This window comes from Trichoderma harzianum (genome assembly GCF_003025095.1).
Source record: "Trichoderma harzianum CBS 226.95 unplaced genomic scaffold M431scaffold_12, whole genome shotgun sequence".
In the NCBI taxonomy this organism is placed as follows: domain Eukaryota; kingdom Fungi; phylum Ascomycota; class Sordariomycetes; order Hypocreales; family Hypocreaceae; genus Trichoderma; species Trichoderma harzianum.
In genome coordinates, this window is record NW_020209260.1 from 1,160,261 (window position 1) to 1,179,293 (window position 19,033).

A 19,033-nucleotide genomic window follows, 5' to 3' on the forward strand; every position below is an offset into this window, starting at 1 on the left:
CGGCTGAATAATTGAGTGTTTCAACTGTATGCGTGATTTTGCAGTTCATCCGTTCGAAGGTGAGGAAGACGAATGGTCTGATGTGAAATTAGAGTGGCAACTCCTATGTAGATCGCCAATTGCGAAGGCTGCTCTGTGAACGACGAACATAAAAACTGAACATGCCGCAACATGTATGGAATTATTTGAACATGAAGGATCTCTTTCACACGCACCATTTTACAATTACAATCTATTCTATCACTACCTACGAGATTTTACCTCAGCCAATTCAATCCTAAAAGCCTGTCATGGAGCAACACATTGATGCTATGGTGGTTGGGGCAGGTTTCAGCGGTATATACCAGTTATACAAGCTCCGTGAGCTTGGTCTCTCGGTAAAAGCTGTCGAGGCTGCTCCCGAAGTTGGAGGTACATGGTACTGGAACAGATATCCAGGTGCAACGAGCGATACGCATAGCGAAGTGTTTCGCTATAGTTGGGATAAGGAAGATTTACTCACATATCCTTGGACAACTCGATATCTACCCCAGGCCGAAATTAAAGGATACTTGAAGCACGTGGTTCAACGCCATGATCTGGAGCAGTATATCCAACTGAATACTCGCATGGAATCGGCGCATTATCTCGACAACAGCTGGCAAATACGACTATCCACTGGCGAAACATTCCGAGCAAGATATCTCATCACGGCTCTAGGCGCTTTATCGAAGACTTATTTCCCTCAGATTCCTGGTCTTGACACCTTTACCGGCGAAATGTACCATACGGGGTAAGCAGGTTCACCCTTCATCTTTTGTGGCACTTTATTCGGCATTGTGACTGCTACTAATCTTGATGTGTCATTGCAGAAACTGGCCGGATACCCATGACTTTTCGAACAAACGCGTTGGAGTCATCGGAAACGGTTCTACCGGTGTCCAGCTCATCATAACGCTTGCTAATCAAGCCAAGCAACTGGTTTCATTCCAACGGCACCCACAACACGTGGTTCCAAACGGTGATGGCCAAGTTACGGCAGAAGATCGGAAACGCATAAATGAGAACTATGATAAAATATGGAAAAATTTCAAGACAAACATCTCCGGACATGCTATTACAGAGTCATCAATCCCGGCCATGAGCGTCACCGCCGAGGAGCGCGAGCGCGTATTTGAGCAAGTCTGGCAGACTGGCAACGGAATCAAGTTCCTCTTCGGTACTTTTGGAGATGTCGCCATAAGTGAAGAAGCGAACAAAGAAGCGGCAGACTTCATTCGCAGAAAGATTAAGCACATTGTCAAAGACCCCGTCAAGGCCCGCACTTTAACTCCGCCCGGTGGATTCAACCGCCGCCCAGTCACAGCCAACGGCTACTACGAGACTTTTAACAAAGAAAATGTCGACGTTGTGGATGTGCTAAATACGCCTATGGAAATCATTCCAAATGGTATTAAGCTCTCGGATGGTACAGTGTACAATCTGGATGTTATTGTATTTGCTACGGGCTTTGACGCTGTTGATGGCATGTACCATGAGATTTCGATAGTCGGACAGAACGGCCGGACGCTAGAAGATCACTGGGCCGATGGAGCGAAAGCATATCTAGCCACTACGATGAATGAGTTTCCAAATATGTTTGTGGTTAACGGGCCTCAAGGCCCATTGACTAACGTACCACCTCTCATCGAAACCCAGGTGGACTTCATTACAGGTATCATTGCTACTGCAGAAGCAAGCAGGGGAAAAATGGCAACTGAATCTCGAAACGGACATAAGCAGCTAGGGCTAATAATCGAAGTTACACAAGAAGCTGAGGATGGATGGCTAGCAAAAACTAATGAGATCGGCGCAATGACTGTGTTTGCCAAAGGAGGGTCATGGCTCACTGGAGCTAACGTCGATGGCAAGAAGCAGGCATTTCTATACTACATGGGAGGGGTAGGCAATTATAACAAGGTTGTTCAGGCTGAAATAGACGCAGGTTATCCTAGCTTCAACAGATTCTACTGATATTACGAGCAGGAAGAATGGGGCAATATGCTTAGAAGACAAGGCTAGGAGCTACAGCTGTTGTACCGGAATGGATCTTCATTTTCTTTAAATTGTCCAATATGTTCATTTCTATATTATGTACAATTGCTGAAATCAACTTCGATAAAATCGGTAATACAATTATATATACCACCTGTTGACTGGGCTATAAGCTGAGAGACGTTGTTTTGTTGGTAATTCCATTGCATAGAGGGTTGAGAGTCTGTTGTGGAATCTATATGTGACCAAAAGCGACTAAACTCGTGTGTATCCTCGTAATATATTATTTCGTTATTTAGAGAAGCGCTATCGTCAGCTGAAGGAGTCGTACAACCAGTCGAAGCCGATGGAACTTCTGCCAAAAACATCGTGGTATCGTTAGGCGTGTAGTGTGGACTGTTCGGAGGAAACACGTCGTACGATGGCATTGGTGACAGGTCGTGTATCCGATTTATAATACCTAGGTTGGCGGTCAAAGGAATGAACGAAGGCGCGTTGCTACGGCTGCCGAGCCGGAAGAGAGACTTATATCTACCCGATATCATTAGATAAGCCTTGCTGTGGGAGGCTACACCAGAGCCACCGATGAAAACATACCGATTGCGAATGTCTTGCAGAGATCGATCCATGAGCTCATGCATTTGTATCATCTTCCAATTGCTTCCATGTACACTATAAGCTTGTAGGAGACGCAGGTCTTCATCATGTGACCACTTCTGTCGTTTGATGTTGGGGTCCAAGTAGTTCTGCCACCTCGCGGCACATTCTAAGAAATTGTCTGGTTATTAACTGCCTGCAAACCTTGGTGTCTCAACGTAAAGAATACATACGATCCGCAGAACGCGTCTTAAGATATCTTGACACTTGAACCCATCTGCGTTTTGCGTGATTAGAATGTTCCACATTCCACGGGTGGCCTCGAGTTGGCGGCAGCCCCTTACCGAGAGCCAAATTGCTCGAAAGCATCGCGCAACTGTGTATCTTCACTAGAGCTCCATTCGCCCTTCTTTATGCAGCCGTTGAGTCTCACCCAGCGTTTTCGACAGTCTTTGTTCGATCTACCGCTAATAATGGCCGCGATAGAACTCCAGTCTCTGGGCTGTCCTAACACTTCTGGAGAAATCGTAGTGTTAATACGACGAGAACTTAACGAATTCTCACTCAGACTCACTTACCCTGCGCCCTTACTTTGCGTATTAGGATCTCATCTTCGGCATTTGTCCAGCGTCCACTTTGGCGTCGAGATCCTGTCCGACTCATGGCTATGCGAAGCTTTATGGAATTGGTTAAGTAATTCGCTTGATACATTCTCGTCATATTATAACTATATTCTGTCTCAGGTGACTTTCCAGACCTTCCTTGTTTAAAATGCTACATTGCCCCATTCGCAACCTGCTCCTGTTTCTCGGGCTCCGAATCTGCGACATTGCTGGGTCAGCAAACCGTTGGGAGTGACTATTCGGGAAGTGAGGACGCAACAACCATGTGTTGGGCTAGCAAAGAGTAAATGAGGAAGTTTAGAAGATACCAGACCCACAGAGTGCGCACACGCCGGCGATAAATTCAAGTCTCCGACAACTCCAGGTCATACCTACGGGGCAACCTATTTGCCCGGGGATCTCAGGTGGTTATGATCCCGATATGGGGCTGCAATAGACTCAGGATATCTAAAGCCGGATGAACTATATATGCGCATTGATGGCATTGGGCAGCTGGCGAGACTTGTCAGCTATAACCCTGTTGTTGCAACGTGAGATCATAGGGGTTCGTTACTAAAAATACATACCTGGCATGTATGCAGGTTACTTGGTATCACCACATCACATCATTTTATCACTTATGCCTGATCTAGATTGCAAGCGGCGGCATTCAACTAGGTGTACACATTCAAACTAGACGATACAGGCATCCCAATGCAACAACTACAGCCGTGATAGACGTGCATGATGCGTCTGGCTTTTAGTCTATAATATTGCTGATATAGAGCACTACTAGATTACTCTTGCCATCTTTTGTGCATTTGTTCCGGTTAAAACTTCATATACAACCTGGATCGGATATGGTACCGATGCAATCTAGAGCTAGGGACTGCGAATCTGAGGTCAGCCAGTGCCTGGGCTAGCGCTGACGTTGCAGTACAAGCCTACCTCACCCAGAGCTGGATATTATATTGTTGTTTAGCTTTACAGTCGGGGTAACAGTGAATCCGTCGTAATGTATTGTTATTTCAGCTATATATTCTGTACACCTCTGCCACCAATAAAGGTCCGATTGCCTTGCATAAGTCGAACCATCGCCGCACCCAGTGCAGTCCGCGGAGTGCGCGATCGGACTTTCTTTTCTGCTATCATTACTAGTTTCAGCAACTATAGCGACGATTCACTTCCGATTTGCCTCATATACCAGATATAATATAACAAAAGAGCTCTTCAACGTCGGAGGCTAGTACATCGGAGCGTGGCTGTTGTGGTGTGATACCGGACCCCAATCCCGGCCGCCATCAGATTTTATATGCTGTCAGAAGCGGAATGCGTTAATGACTTTGTTGACTTACGGGCTCGTGCCGACGGAAACTGATAAATCTTGGATGAGGATATTGAGACTGCGTCTAGCATACTTGTACACCTGCCTGGCTTTGGAACAGACGTTCTCAGGCGTTGACGGCTTACTAAGAAAACCACGTCTGGCACTGTTGTAAGCTATGTTTAACAATTCTTCAGCAAGCTTCTTCCGTTGTTGCCGTCGTGAAAGTAGATGTGCGCCACCGGCTGCAGACGTTCGAGTCGTGATAAAGTCTAAGATGCGATCAACTGTGGTGGCCGCCGTCTCCATAGCTTGATCACAAATGTCTAAACGTGATCTTTTGTCCCTCGAATCAGACAGCCCCAAACGATTCCATGCAGTGAGTGCTACATAGTCGCTGGATGGAATACTTCTCTCAAGCGCGTCAAGCGTCACACGTTCGACCAGAGGCCTAACTGCCATGAAAAACTCGTGGTGCAAGGCTCCTAAGTCTAGTTCCGGCATAAAACATACAAATCAGTCGCCGATATCATGCTCAGCATTTCCACCACATGTCCAGCATAACTTGCGTCAATAATGGCGAGCAAGTTGATAGTTTGGTAGGATACCAGTGAGTGCGAAAACTTCATAAGCAGACATGAGACGGTATTTTCTAGCATAACCTCTGTTGGCAAAGATGCCCGGCTTTCCTCTTAACGCACCGGCGATATAAGCCAAGGATGTAAGGTCTCCAGAGGCGGAGATACTACCCCGAAGACGGATGACGGGAGTGAGATCTCGTTCGGCGAGCTCAGCCTTGGCTTGAACTACTTCAAGTCTCACTGCCCCGCAAGAGGGAGTTGCGTCGAATAACGATAGAAACGCGAACCAACTGCTTTGGTAGCGAGTGTTTTCGAAGGGGGGTTTTTTTAGCGTTGCAGTACAGTCTTCTCCGCAGCCAGAGAGTCGGAGAATTTCGGCATTATGACGCTGAATAACACCTTTTTGGAGGTTAGTAACATCGTCAGGTCGCGCATTTGCGTTGCTACCTTTCCAGTGCCAACACCGTAGATATAACGGCCCTCGTAGAGGTAGCGTTTCAAGATCTCAAGGCTGCGAATCATTCTCTCAGCAAGAGCATCATAATTAGATATGGTGGGCTTCTTATTTATTTATAATTTACAATGTTAATATTTATATATACAAATTTTGTGGAATTTGAAGTAACATACTTCGCGACGGCAACAGCATCACCAAAGTACAGCGAGTTACTGTCTAAAAGTACGTCGGCACCACTATGATGTAGATTCTCTAACATTTTTCATGCTGATGCTGTCGTTTTGAGATGTGTCTTCGACTTCCCATGAGCACCATCAGCCGGCGCTCAAAAAGGACTGCTGATGTAAAGTCCTATAACTTGGTATATGATACAGAATACCCGTTATATAAGAGCTCTGATGCCATAACATCTATATTTGTCCCATCAGTACTCTATTTTGGCTACCTGCTATCTCCTTCTGTTGAATCATTAGGCACAAACTGTTTCTTTTCCCTCTTCTCTGCCTGTCGCTGGCGATCTACGTAATTCTGTGGGAGAAGATCTAATTTCTCCATGAACGGGGAAGTCAAGTCCCAACAATGTATTTCTAGATCTCTTTTTGACTACTGTCGCAGCTGTGGACGTCTTGCCTTCTATGGTCACCGCTTGCGACCGCTCATGGAAAGACATGGTGCCGTGAATGTGGAGATTGCAGGCTATTGGTCGATCTTTGTTACCAAACCTGCATACTTTGCAGAAACATTTCTTAAAGAAACGATCATTGCGAAAGCTACCCTTCGCAAGAAAGTGCCTTGGGGGTAATTGCATGTTATTTTGGTGAGAGTGCTATTACTTCCCATGGTGAAACGTGGGAAGTGATGCACAAAATTGTCCAACCGTCGATTAGTCGCCTGCTTGATGCAAACGCCATACGCCATACGCCATAGAGCACAGCAAATGATTTCAATTATCTCCGATGGAGAAAATAAACTATCTAAAGACAAAAAGTCACTGATTGCCTATGAGTTGGTGCAACAGTGGACCATCTCGGTTTGGGGCGACTAATTTCTCGATGTGGACTTCGGCAAGATGAGCAACAACTCTTCTACATTGGCACACTTATCTGCTAAACAAAGCCGAATGATATGAAAAGCTTTCCATCGCTGGTATTGTCTGAGTTTTCCATTCTAGCGAAATTCTATTGGGTATTTTAGAGTCACCAGTGGGTTTTTAACAATATTGATGAATTTGAAGAGCTACTGTTTAAGATGACGGAGCATCTCAATTCCGACGATGCCAAGGAATGTAACTGAACTAAGCTCATCTACCCACTAAAAGATGCGTACAATTTGAGGTAAATCTCTGATTTGAACGCTTGCAGTGAACCAAGACAGTGAAACTCTTCTGAGAAATGACATCAATGCCGAGTTGCCTGTTGGCTACGACGTCGCTAATCTCAAAGCTCTGCTAATAGTCTTGGCAGCTTATGTATCTGAAAGCTTGCGTATTCACTCCGTACTCGTATCCTCCAATCTTTCAGCTTACAAATGGACTCACCCTTGCACCCACTCCGATTGGAGACATTCCAATTCCCGCAAGAGTTTACATGGGTTGGAACGCCTTTGAAGTCCACAGGAATCCACAAGTCTGGGGATCTGACGCGAAGGCATTTTGTCCTAAGCGATGGGGCCACGATAGGAAGTAGATTCACAGGTTATGACGCACAGCACAGGTTAAAGGTAATTTTACCACTTTAATGTATATAAGCGTAAGGGCTTGGGGGTGGATTTCGCTGTGTCGCAAATCATGATTGAGATAATGGAAATGGTTAGACATTCTACGTGGGCCAAGGATCCAGGGCACCAGTTCCGAACTACAACTGCAAGTTTCTACAAGTCGATGGCAGCCAGCCCTATCGATGGCTTTCCTAGTATCCTAGGGACGGGGGGCGTTTCAGCTCCCCATAGCCATAGTTAACTTTTCAATCGGTCAATAAAATTCTGAGTGAGCAATGTTTTACCACCGATTCGGGGGGTATGGCAGTTACCAATTGAGGGTTTATATACGGAGTTAGAGCCAATTATATAGCCAAGACACGAGAAGAAAAACAATGTTTAATACGCATGTACCTAGTCCCCACCCTAATTCTTATACTGGAAGCGGCGGATAACAAAGAGACAATATTTGTCAGTAGGTACATACTTTTCAGGTACTTGATGTATTTTGGCTCTTAGTTTTGGACGAAGGATGCCTACGTACACAAGGGTACAATCCTGTTGGTTTAGCTCGAACTACGGCTTCTGGATGTAAGTCAATATTTGCTCCGCCACAGTTACAGGTACTTTGCTGTTTTCGACCAGCCATGTGTTTCTTACCTGTGACTGTGACATTGGACAATTTCAAGTGTAGGCAGCCAGCAAGCCAAAAAGGGAATCCGATTGGTCACGATTACTCAAGGATTTTCACATCTATACGCGTATGGACGACACTGATCCTGGATGACAATTTCTGCCCCAATATTTAGCTGCAGATTTTCCGGTAGCAGTCCTCATTTCTGCTGCAGAATGTACGCTATCTCGGCCAAGACGGGATGGCTGGGCCTATATACGAACATTTGCGAATCCGAATACGACTTTAAGCGGCGGTCTATCAAAGGATTTCGTAATTACGCGTATAAGTGCGGTGGCCTTATATCCTTGAACCTCGGCAGGTCTACGAAGTTATAATTATATAGATAAAGCCCGTACTCACATTCAGTGATCTTTACAATACACAGCTTAATGCTTTTTGTTGGTCGATTTGGCTGTCATCATCATGGGTGCGAAACAGAAAAACGTCCCTCCTACTACAGTGTCCCTGCTGAAGAAGAGGGAGAAGACGGCGGCATCAACTATACCAACCAAACTTACAGATGGCGCATCAGATGAATTCGAATTCGGCGGCTCTATTGGTGTTGCCTCATTGATGATAGGCTTTCCCTTGATAATGTGGTATATGTGGATAGGTGCAACCTATTATGACGGAAATCTACCTTACCCCGAAAGCAATCAGTCGTGGCTTGAATTTGGGCAGCACCTGTGCCAGCTAGTCTATTTGGGGGCATACCCAACTGCAAAAGCTTGGGCAACATTTTGGATATTCTTTATCATGGAAGCTGTCATGTATTGCTATATGCCCGGCGTGTCTAGCTATGGTCGACCTCTGAGACACGAAGCTGGCAAAAAGCTTCCTTATTACTGCTCTGCATATACCAGCTTTTATGCGACGTTGGCTATTGCTGCCGCGTTACATATTACTGGTCTATTCCCGTTGTACCCTCTAATTGACGAGTTTGGATCCATCATGACCGTCGCTATCCTGTCTGGATTTATCAACAGCTTCATCGTCTACTTCCAAGCCATTGTACGCGGACGAACACACAGGCTCACAGGATACCCCATATACGACTTTTTCATGGGCGCTGAATTGAATCCGCGCATTGGTATCCTAGACTTCAAAATGTTCTATGAAGTAAGGATTCCTTGGTTTATACTGTTCCTCATTACCTGTTCTGTGGGTGCTCGTCAGTATGAAACGTATGGTTACGTTTCTTCTGAGGTAATATTTCTGGCTGCCGCTCACTTTCTATATGCCAACGCTTGCGCCAAAGCTGAGCAAATGATTATTACAAGTTGGTAAGTTGACTGTGAACACTACAGAGATAGGGTGGTATCGTCTGACGCTATTCCAGGGACATGTACTTTGAGAAACTCGGCTTCCTCCTCACCTTTTGGAACTTGGCTGGTGTACCATTTACCTATTGTCACTGTGCCCTTTACCTAGCTAACCACCATCCATCTGAATACCGCTGGAATCCATTTGCTCTGACGCTTCTTAGTGCGGTATACCTTTTCATGTACTGGATGTGGGATAGTGCCAATGGCCAAAAGAATGCATTTCGCCATGAAGCAAAGGGACAACTCATGAAGCGCAATACCTTCCCACAGGTTCCATGGCAGTCCATCGATAATCCCAAGACTATTAAGACCGACACGGGCGATCAAATCTTGGTTGATGGATGGTTTGCCATTATCCGAAAGCCAAATTACGTTCCTGATATGTTCTTTTCTATGGCCTGGGGGCTAATTACCGGCTTCAAGTAAGCTGTCCTTGGGGTCAAACGGTCAGAAGGATTTAATTGACGACTGACATTCTCTTAATAGAAGCCCATTTCCCTGGTTTTATTTCGTCTTCTTCATGGTCATGATTATTCATCGAACAAGGCGGGATATCATGAGGTGCAGGAGGAAGTACGGCGAGGCCTGGACACGATACGAGAAACAGGTTCCGTATATTTTTATACCAGTAAGATTTGCAGAGGCAGTCTAGTAATTTTGGCGCGTTACTAACGGTATATGAAGTATGTGATATGATCGGAGACGATACATTCTTGTAGGAACTTAGCTACTACATCCTTTAGAGTGTAGCCTGACGACTGCTTTCACTGTCTTAGTGTATTGGGGATCTCGCCACGGACAAGCTATTATTCCTACCTCGAGATTACAAAACGCACGGTCACACGAGTTCTTCTGGCTCTCCAAATAGTGGCTAGTCATGCAACGACAGAGAGTCTATTGGTCTACAATAGTGCTGATATCGTTAAAATAAATATTTAATCCTCCTGTGGTAAAAAGAAAAGAAGAGAAAACCTTCTCGGTTTCCTTGGATGTAGCCCTTTTAAGGATCTTTGAAAAACACAATTTGCACCGTGATATCATCCCTCATATATCGGCTTGTGGGAGTGGGCACAGTCATGGCTCCGCAAAATAGCCCTCTCCTGCTCCCACCAAGCGCGTTCTTGACCAAACACACAGCCGCATTATCCAGATCTTCTATAGCAAAGTACTCAGGCGTTGCTTTATAACTGGCATATCCATCCTCATCAAGCGTGTACGAAGTGAATTTGGCGTCCTGCACATTCTCCGGTTTCCCTTTCCGACGAGCTGCCAGCCATCGAGATACACAGGCCACCGCGTCATCATTGGACATTACATCCCACAAACCATCGGAGGCAAGAATGACAAAGTCTGACGATTCAACCTTCCTGGTGGTGACCTCTGGGGAGGCTGTCATATATGGAGGTGTCTTCGATTTAGGGCGGGGAGCACTGCCGTAAAAATTGGATTGCAGATGCTTGATGAACTCATTTGTCCATTTCCAGCGATGGTCGCCAAATCCTCTGGTCACCGCAATGCCCATGAGTCTTCCAGTTTCAGCACTGAGAATGTCGCTACCTTCGCCAGGGTGCTCAGCATTCAGCCGCTTAACTTCTTCTTCATTGAATCCGGTCTGATCTTTGCTTAGCGCATGAGCAGTGAATGCGTTGGTACCAGCCGACCAAGATCCCAAAACAGCCCGCGAATCTCCAGTCACAGCTGTACGCAGGGTGGATGACTTGGGCTCATAAATGGTAAGCAAGGCGCAGGACCCTGCAAAAGCGGGAGCCAGGGCGGAAATGGCTTCAGCAGAGCCTGGCTCGCAGCCTCCATCGACAGCCTTTTGGGCATTTGACATGATGCGATCATCAAGATTTGTAAATGCCTTTTTGATTGCAGCGTCGACGACATCTCCAGAGCTGGCATGCCCTATCTTCCCCAGAGATGAAGAGACGTATGGAATCAGTGCCTCTTTTAGGACTTTGGATGTAGCCCAGCCACTTTAGATAAATGTTAGCATACTTCTTTTGTCGCATTGGCGATATTACTCACGCATGACCATCGAAAACTCCAGCGTACAACGTCTTCTCGCCATGGATCCCGCCACCAAACCTAATGGACCATTCATCCTCTACTGGATCGTTGCTGGCGACGCGGACAGTATCAACACGACCCTTTTCCCCATTTGTGCTGTCAAAAACGAACGATTGAGCTTGTTCTCGCAGTTTTTCGTTTGCAGATCTAAGATCCAACGCCTTCACTGGAGATGTTATCGGAATTTCCGCATCCGAAGTGACAGGCTTGAGAATGGGGACGTCGGGGATCTTGTTGTTAGTTGGTTTCTTGGTCAGCCAATAGACTGCCCCTCCGGTGGTAACTACTGCGGCAGCTCCCCAGATAGCAAAGGACCCTGAAGAGGACTTTGACGGATTTGGGACTTCAGCAGTAGACTGCCATCGTGGAGAAGGGTTTTGACATTTTGTCATCCATTGCCTCTGAAGGTGAGTGTTTACCGCTATGCGACGACCAGAAGAGCGAATCATGATGTCCAAGTTGTGCTGGGTTAAAGTAAATAAATAAAGTACCCGTTGAATGGAATGGGAACAACAAAGGTTCTTTTTTCTTTAAAATAAGGAAGGAGGTGATGCCCAGACTTGGGAATGGCTAACAAGAAAAGAAATTTGGCCAGAGTAGCAGCTACCCAAGGGATGAATACTTCGCAGCTAGCAAAACGATTCTATCGATCTTCGCCAGCGGTTGATTCACTGCCTTTCTCATATATATACGTGAAAAGGGCACCTGGGGATATCTGGCTACTGAGTAATTGTAGGCGACCGTTATTAAGCGATTGTAAACAACTGGGTGAAGCTGCCCGCCCTCTGACGTGTAAGTTCAAAGAAATTTTAACATTGCACCACCTAACGAGGCATTAATTTCCGTGTTAGCCTTAACACAGTGAAAGGAATCAGCAGCTCTTGAGATATCAGTTCAATGCCTGTGAAAGTACAGAGTACCGGGGGCTGGTTCGCGGCTGGCCTTCCAGTTGTTGGGAGAACACCCACAGAGCAATTGAGGGGAAGCTGCGGAGTAGTAAGCATGCTAGCTATGAGGGGTTAGCAGAGTTGCATTGTGCCCACAACGGCTCAGATATTATTGCTGTTCAAGGGAATGAGACTCGGACTCACCGATGCTGTTCAACCTCTGTGCCAGTCAATGGCATGTGTAAAAAGTTCCATACGGCAAACATCAGAAGGGTTGAATAAAAGCGTCTCTTTTGGAATAACTAATCAAAGTCGTTAACAAAGACGACGGGACAAGGATGCTTATCTGCAAACCGCCAATGAGGAAATGAATACGCTGCTCCTCAATAATTCGTTGTTTCTGAACAAAGGTCAATTACAGCAGATGTTGGCTCTTGTAGTTTGTTAAATCTGTAACTTGGTAGACTTCCAACTCCCCCAAATGCTCATTTTGTTCTTCTTCTTTGCAAGTATTGCCGTGCCAAATCCCATGTTTTTTTATAGATACCCGGCCATTAAGCTCTTAATTGAGAGACATTTGCTGTCTAGTGATGTGGCATAAACTAATTTCCCAATCACAGGTTACCAAGCCCTTTGGTGTTATCGACTTCACGGTTTAGCTCTTCCAGATATCAGCAGCCCTTGCGAGACTTATTCTCCACATTGTCTTTGACTCATCGACGATGCTCTGTAAGACTTTGGTCTCACTACTCCACATGGTAGTGGAAATAATGAGGAGAACATCCATGTCGCATGTGGCTGTGCCATAACATCGAAGCAGATGAATCAAAATGAGTTGGTCGCGTGATGCAGATGTAACAAGCAGAAAAGATTCCTTTACATTGACTAAAACAGAATCCCATACATAGCTGATTATCGACGATGGATACGTAAGTAATCCTGCAATTGGCACGGACAGCATTGACTATACAAGGCAAATGCGCGTTGCGTGGGTGTAGCTAATGTATGTCAACGAGAGTCGAATCGTTTGCAATGGCTTCAAACTCTCTATGCAGCCTAAGTAGGCAAACTTTGCAGCATATCAGCACCCAAATCTCATGGAGTGCATAGATAAGCTACAGCGAAAGGCGACTTGACTTGAGCCTGGCATTATAAGTTGCAGAATGGGCCAAACTCAGCGATCAGCCTTTCCATCAAGAATGACAAGCTGTAATCAATGAGTTGATGATACCGAGCACGGGCTTGGAATGTAGTTTTGCTTGGTATTGGTGATGAAGTCGAAATTACAGTAAAGTCCTTTGAGAACTCGCTGTAGCCCATCTCATCTTCAATCATTTACATCTGGAGAGAGTAACCTGACTCTCCTCCCTTGGCTAGGAGTGCGTTGCATCTTTTCCATTCGCTTTCGCTTCTTGTTATCTTCAATCGACTGTGCATGTACCAGCACAGATTCCCATGTTGTATCTGCAAGCAATTCCGTCGTGCTCGGTCGATCGTGGGGTTCCCAGGCTAGCATCTGCCGTAAAAGGGCTGCAAATGACTCTTTCATAAAGCCCTTTTCAATCTGCGTATCCAGAGTTTTTTGCAGGGTTTGGTAGGATGCTTTGGTGATCTTGATACCGCTTGGTGGTCGCACGAAAGCGAAGAGCCAAGAAGCAGCGAGTGCCCAGACATCAACTTTCGGTCCATCCACGGTTTTCTGATTTCGCCAAACCTCTGGAGCGACACAGACGCTCGGATTGGGCTTGTCTAGTCGCTGCATAGAAAGGGAGATAACCGCCTTTCTGGGCAGAGAGCGATCCGTCATTGGCGTGGGCTTAGTACCAGGCAATAGAAGCAACGACTCGGGCAGGATATTTCCATGCGTAACATCTTGTCGATGCAGTTCGGCTAGCCCTACTAAAGTCTGGTGGAAATAAAGAAGACGAGTGTTTGTGTCTATCTTCTTCCAAGGCATGTTGAGAAAATGGTGTTCAGCGAGAGGCATGGAATAGAATAAACGCCTACAGCGATGAGAGGCTTCGGCCTCGCTGAAGAGACATGGCGGCGATGTCTTGTGTTCGCACCAGGCGTCAATTATGCCGAGAACGCCCTTGTCCGGTCTGCTTTTATACTGGCATGCGAGCTGCAACCGGTGCAGAGTGTGCTGCCGTGATCTAGCCGTTATTTGCAACTTTTTAACAGCAACTGGCTGTCCAGTATGGATATTTACCCCAGATGTTATAGAAGTGTTTGGAATCTTTTGATGCAGCCATACATTCCAAGACGTCTCAGGATGCTGCATGGGAATAAAATTGAGCAGCTGAGAGGGTCGGGAACCATTGAAGCGGCAACCAAGATTCTCGTCGAGCTGCGCTTTGACTCTGCTCAAGTCGTCGTCTTTGACGAGGAATTCAAGAGCAAAGCGGTATTGGCCAAAGCGAAGGAAGTTCCGTTGTCGCCGCAGAACGCATGTATTGACCTTGCCCAACATGTCCAGTATCAAATCATCATTGTCCACATCGCCTTGCTCGTATATAAGAGGTCGACTAGAGTGTGTCTTGAGCAGCAAAACTCCAGACTCCGGATGGAAATGAATGGTGGCGTGTATGTCTTTGATGAATCGTCGAACTGCCGCAGAGCTGGGCGTCCTTCCTGGTGGACACAAGAGAATGTCCGGTTCACAACAGCACAGTCCTTTCTCAACCAATGCCGGAGATGCACCAGCGCCAATGCGCCATCTGAACCGTCTAGCGTCTGGACTGTCGCATGACAAAGGTATTGACAGTTGGTAGCCGATTGAGTTCTCGTCACTCTTGAGCGTCGGGGGCGATGATTTGCACTGGATGATTTCTAAGAGGTGGATTGCAGCCTCATTATCGGCAGAAAAGACTGCAATCTCGATATTGCTGGTCACGTCGATCGGTATAGCATCGGAAACAGTCGTTGGTTGTGTCATGAGAGTGGCTGGAGATGGACAAGAGAATGGCTGAGGCAGGAAGCCGAGAGGCAGCAGGAGCTGGAGGTTGACTCAAGGCGATAGCAAAGAGGCATGAAGAAGTGGAAAGAAGATGGTTAACAAAGAGATTATAATAATGCGCATCTCGCAGTGAATTTAGAATGCGCTGTGCATCTCAGTTGATTGCGACACTTACAGATCCTTGGATGGGCGCGTTGCGGATGGTGATACTGAGCTCGCGACGTCACGTGATCGTGCAATCCCGAGATGGCATCGTCAGCCTCTCAAGTCAACACTCAATCTCCTGAACATACAACAGCAAATGCTCAATTTTACCGCACTGGACAGCTCACCACAGTCGCCGTCACCATTTTGCAATATATGTGGGCGCATATTAGCCGATTTACAGCATGTCCAAACGAAAATTCAGCAGCGATGCGCCTCTACCGCGCAAGAAGGCCAAATTGGCCCTGGTCCACGATTTCGAAGAATACGACACTCTCGCAGCCCCATCACCGCCATCATCACAAACGATGCCCTCACGGCGCGAGAAACGCAAGAGGACGGACCTTTCACATATTGATTCCGACCACGAACCGAGTGCAAAGCGGACCAGAATAGACCAGAGCTCAAACGACGCCGCAAGCAGTTCACGCAGTTCATCTCCAGAGCCATGGCCGAGCATCGGATATACGCCAGAAGAAGAAAAGGAGCCGAACCCCTTGGTGGAAGAATTCTACAAATCATGCACAGAGACAGAGGTGGCATGCAGCTGCCAAACACAAACGATATATCGGAATCCACTGCCCAGCCCGGAACCTTCAGAAAGAGATACCAGCGACATTGAAGCGATCGAGCAAACAAGCATTCATACCACTCATCAAATGCAATGTCCTGTATCGAAGCTACAACCAGCGTCTCCACCCAACATCAGTTCGCCTAGGAAGAAAACCCGAAGTTCGCGTCGGCGAATCGAAAAACGCAGCCCGGCATCATCCCATCAAAAACAATCTCGACAGCAACGACGCAAGAAGAAGAATGAGGATCAGGGTCCGCAACGAGATGGAAAACCTACACCTACACCTACAGTCGAAGAATTTCTGCAGTCAAAGCGATCCTCCCGGCGAGACTCCAAGTGTGAATTTTGGTATCTTAGCGACAACGGCACGGCAAGCACAGTTAGAAGCATCAGGCGGTGAATAATGCATGGGGATCCAATATCCGAGCACCAGTTGTCTGAAGGGCATACCCGTTAACCCGGCAGGGCTGGGGGCAGCGGGCAGTCCATCAGTATGCCCAACTGCTAGCCACCGTGATAATCATTCGCAGCATCATCTTTTTGGCATGGTTGTTAATCTGACAGGGTCGGAGGCAGCGGCGAAGTCAAAAAGAAATGCAGCTCATGCTCATCGCGATGTGGTTGGTTCCATAGGCATGGTCGTTATCCTGGCAGGGCTGGGTGCAGCGGCGAAGTCTTTGGATGGCGTGTGAAGTTGGATCCTCAGATGGACAATATGGATTTGGAGCATAGCATAGGCGTTTGTTTTTTCTGTTTTACGATACCCCAGGGCAGTTTGGATTATTTGATACATTCAATTGAGAGATTGGTAAAGCCACAACCAAGCATCAGCAAGTTAATGACATTCTATTATGCTACAAGACGTTTTTTACTCTTCTATCCTATCCATCGTCAGTTTTTCTGCAACGCCAAATACTCCTCGCTAAACGGATAGTCAATGAGTCCGTCAGGAGCGCCCACTTTGTAGAATGAACTGCGGTCATACGGGTTGAGCTCAAGACCTCTCTGGATACGGAATGGCAGGTCAGGGTTCGAGACGTATCGCCTTCCGAAGGCGACGACAATATCCCTGTCCGGGTGCTTCTCAACCAGTTCCAGCGCCGTCTCAGGCAGATAGCCTCCTGTTGCAATAATGGCCTTGTCCCAGACTGCCCATGCCCAGTCCAGCTTCTCTGTGCCATCCGTGTAATCGATTCCCGAGACCCGAGACTCAATGAGGTTCAGATAGCCAATTCCAATGTTATTGATCTTTTTAATAAGATCGGTGAACTGTGGAATGGGATTTTCCATTCGCATGCCCTGGAAGTCAGACCATGGGCTCAGCTTGATTCCCACACGTTCTGCCCCAACAGTATCGGCGACTGCTTGGACGACATCTACAATTAAGCGATTTCTGTTCTCGATGCTGCCGCCATACTCATCAGTTCGCTGGTTGCTCACGTCTTGAATGAACTGATCGAGGAGGTAGCCATTGGCAGCGTAGAGCTCAACGCCGTCGAACCCAGCGCGCATGGCATTCTTGGCTGCTTGGACGTAATCTTGAACTGTGCTCTTAATATCTTCGATGGTCATCTCTTCTGGCGTCTCACTTCCCTCAAAAGGAATGGCACTAGGAGCTTTAATCTTAAATCCATCCTCTTCAGCAGCTGAACGTTGAGCAGCCCTTCCAAAGGCCATAAGCTGAAGATACATAAAGCCGCCTTTGTCGTGAACCGCATCGACGATAGGTTTCCAGCCTTGGACGTGTTCCTCGCCCCATATAGCTGAAGTGTATGACATACCGCCCTGGTGCTTAGCGATTGAGGCGGACTCAGCGATGATAAGACCGCCTGGTATGGAAGTACGCTGAAGATAATACTCCTTCATGAGGTCTGTGGCGACATGATTCTTATCCGCACGGAGTCGTGTAAGAGCCGATAATACAACTCGGTGGCCAAGCTCTACCTTGCCAAACTTTAGAGGCGTAAATAGAAGAGAGTCTTTAGAGGCCATTATAGTCGAGTTTTTAAATAAAAAAGAAGAAGAAGAAAAGTAAGTTGATGGTTGATATTGTTCGAGATGGAGAGGAAGCTGCTACCCTTGAACTTAATGGGCTATCAGTTGGCTGGTGATTATTCTTGTAATGGTAATAGTGTTGGTTGTTTCTTTATGATAAGAGAGATGTATATAGAAGGTGATGTAATTGTTCTTAAAGCTGTTGGAATTTGAAGAGTAAAAGTGAGGGAGTTGTCAAGATTTATATATTTCTTAATTACGAAACTTGTAGCAACATGACTTAGTTTTGCTGCTAGAAAGGGCTAATTAGGTCGGAACAAGAAGATTACCTAGAGCAGAGAATTATTAACGAAATAGAACATCAAACGAATAATATCACCTTGGTAATAAAGCTACTTGAGCATAAGATTCCATTCGCGAGGGTACTATTTGGAAGCTTTCTTTCTTTAGCGCCTGAAAGAAGCATTTCGATAAGTGTCGGCTACATCAGTCGGGAGGTCTTTCCCAAAGAGGAAAAAAAGTTGGAGTGCCCAAGCTCCATATCAGGCTAGCCTCCAGGTTTACAAAGCAGCTGGGCACTTGCTACCGAGTACATTTGGCGTTTTTAAATTCTTCTGCAATTTCGACTATGACGTTTCGCGAGTTCGAGACATGACCGTTTGTGAGACAACACAAGAATTGACGTCCCCCAGAGATTTGATAAGCATCAGTAATCTCTAAATACCAAGCTAAATTCCCGCAGCTGTAACCGGAGCGAATACTTCTTCCAAATTTGTCTTGACACTCTCATGTGGTAATGATATGGATGGCCTGAGCTCTTAATACTCATAATTGAGACAATATGCTTACTCCGCATCATACCTTATTAAATATGTGTTAATTGCGGTTATTCTCCCTTCAGCCCAAATCGTCTGTGTTGCCTTGTTCCTTACCGTCATTCTGGTAATCATGGCTGCTGCTGTTTGATCCTCTTCACACCTCTCTCTATTTTCTTCTCAGCATCATCGTACATAGAATCAGGGCCATTTCATCTCCCGTTATATATTTTTGAGATCCAGGTATCTTCACCAC

General features: G+C 46.4%; 7 protein-coding genes and 1 pseudogene across 8 annotated transcripts; 3 read left to right on the top strand and 5 right to left on the bottom strand.

Annotated features, from left to right (window-relative positions):
* Window positions 1-290: 290 nt before the first annotated feature.
* On the top strand, window positions 291-2,061 carry M431DRAFT_19445 (hypothetical protein; the record flags this gene model as incomplete). Its single annotated transcript, XM_024913241.1, has 2 exons — window positions 291-772; window positions 852-2,061. 2 exons carry the CDS (start codon window positions 291-293, stop codon window positions 1,990-1,992), a joined length of 1,623 nt encoding a protein of 540 aa, XP_024771124.1. The 3' UTR covers window positions 1,993-2,061.
* A 47-nt stretch (window positions 2,062-2,108) lies between these two features.
* On the bottom strand, window positions 2,109-3,273 carry M431DRAFT_498696 (hypothetical protein; the record flags this gene model as incomplete). The annotated part of the gene is made up of 5 exons (XM_024917723.1): window positions 2,109-2,544; window positions 2,611-2,779; window positions 2,844-2,887; window positions 2,955-3,126; window positions 3,189-3,273. 5 exons carry the CDS (start codon window positions 3,271-3,273, stop codon window positions 2,109-2,111), a joined length of 906 nt encoding a protein of 301 aa, XP_024771125.1.
* A 1,609-nt stretch (window positions 3,274-4,882) lies between these two features.
* M431DRAFT_540388 lies at window positions 4,883-5,428 on the bottom strand (annotated as a pseudogene; the record flags this gene model as incomplete). Its single annotated transcript has 1 exon — window positions 4,883-5,428. A coding segment is annotated over one exon (322 nt), but the record flags the coding sequence as incomplete, so codon positions are not given.
* A 2,940-nt stretch (window positions 5,429-8,368) lies between these two features.
* Window positions 8,369-9,966, top strand: M431DRAFT_8651 (hypothetical protein; the record flags this gene model as incomplete). The annotated part of the gene is made up of 4 exons (XM_024923687.1): window positions 8,369-9,228; window positions 9,285-9,692; window positions 9,757-9,898; window positions 9,955-9,966. The coding sequence occupies 4 exons, from the start codon at window positions 8,369-8,371 to the stop codon at window positions 9,964-9,966; spliced, it is 1,422 nt and encodes a 473-aa protein (XP_024771126.1).
* A 304-nt stretch (window positions 9,967-10,270) lies between these two features.
* On the bottom strand, window positions 10,271-11,735 carry M431DRAFT_93516 (hypothetical protein; the record flags this gene model as incomplete). The annotated part of the gene is made up of 2 exons (XM_024924485.1): window positions 10,271-11,249; window positions 11,302-11,735. The coding sequence occupies 2 exons, from the start codon at window positions 11,733-11,735 to the stop codon at window positions 10,271-10,273; spliced, it is 1,413 nt and encodes a 470-aa protein (XP_024771127.1).
* Window positions 11,736-13,557: 1,822 nt separating this feature from the next.
* On the bottom strand, window positions 13,558-15,561 carry M431DRAFT_93816 (hypothetical protein; the record flags this gene model as incomplete). Its single annotated transcript, XM_024924518.1, has 2 exons — window positions 13,558-15,239; window positions 15,522-15,561. 2 exons carry the CDS (start codon window positions 15,559-15,561, stop codon window positions 13,558-13,560), a joined length of 1,722 nt encoding a protein of 573 aa, XP_024771128.1.
* Window positions 15,562-15,578: 17 nt separating this feature from the next.
* On the top strand, window positions 15,579-16,367 carry M431DRAFT_93711 (hypothetical protein; the record flags this gene model as incomplete). Its single annotated transcript, XM_024924505.1, has 1 exon — window positions 15,579-16,367. The coding sequence occupies one exon, from the start codon at window positions 15,579-15,581 to the stop codon at window positions 16,365-16,367; it is 789 nt and encodes a 262-aa protein (XP_024771129.1).
* A 153-nt stretch (window positions 16,368-16,520) lies between these two features.
* Window positions 16,521-18,276, bottom strand: M431DRAFT_540402 (hypothetical protein). The gene has a single exon (XM_024921070.1). The coding sequence runs from the start codon at window positions 17,957-17,959 to the stop codon at window positions 16,859-16,861; it is 1,101 nt and encodes a 366-aa protein (XP_024771130.1). The 5' UTR covers window positions 17,960-18,276; the 3' UTR covers window positions 16,521-16,858.
* Between the last annotated feature and the right edge of the window lie 757 nt (window positions 18,277-19,033).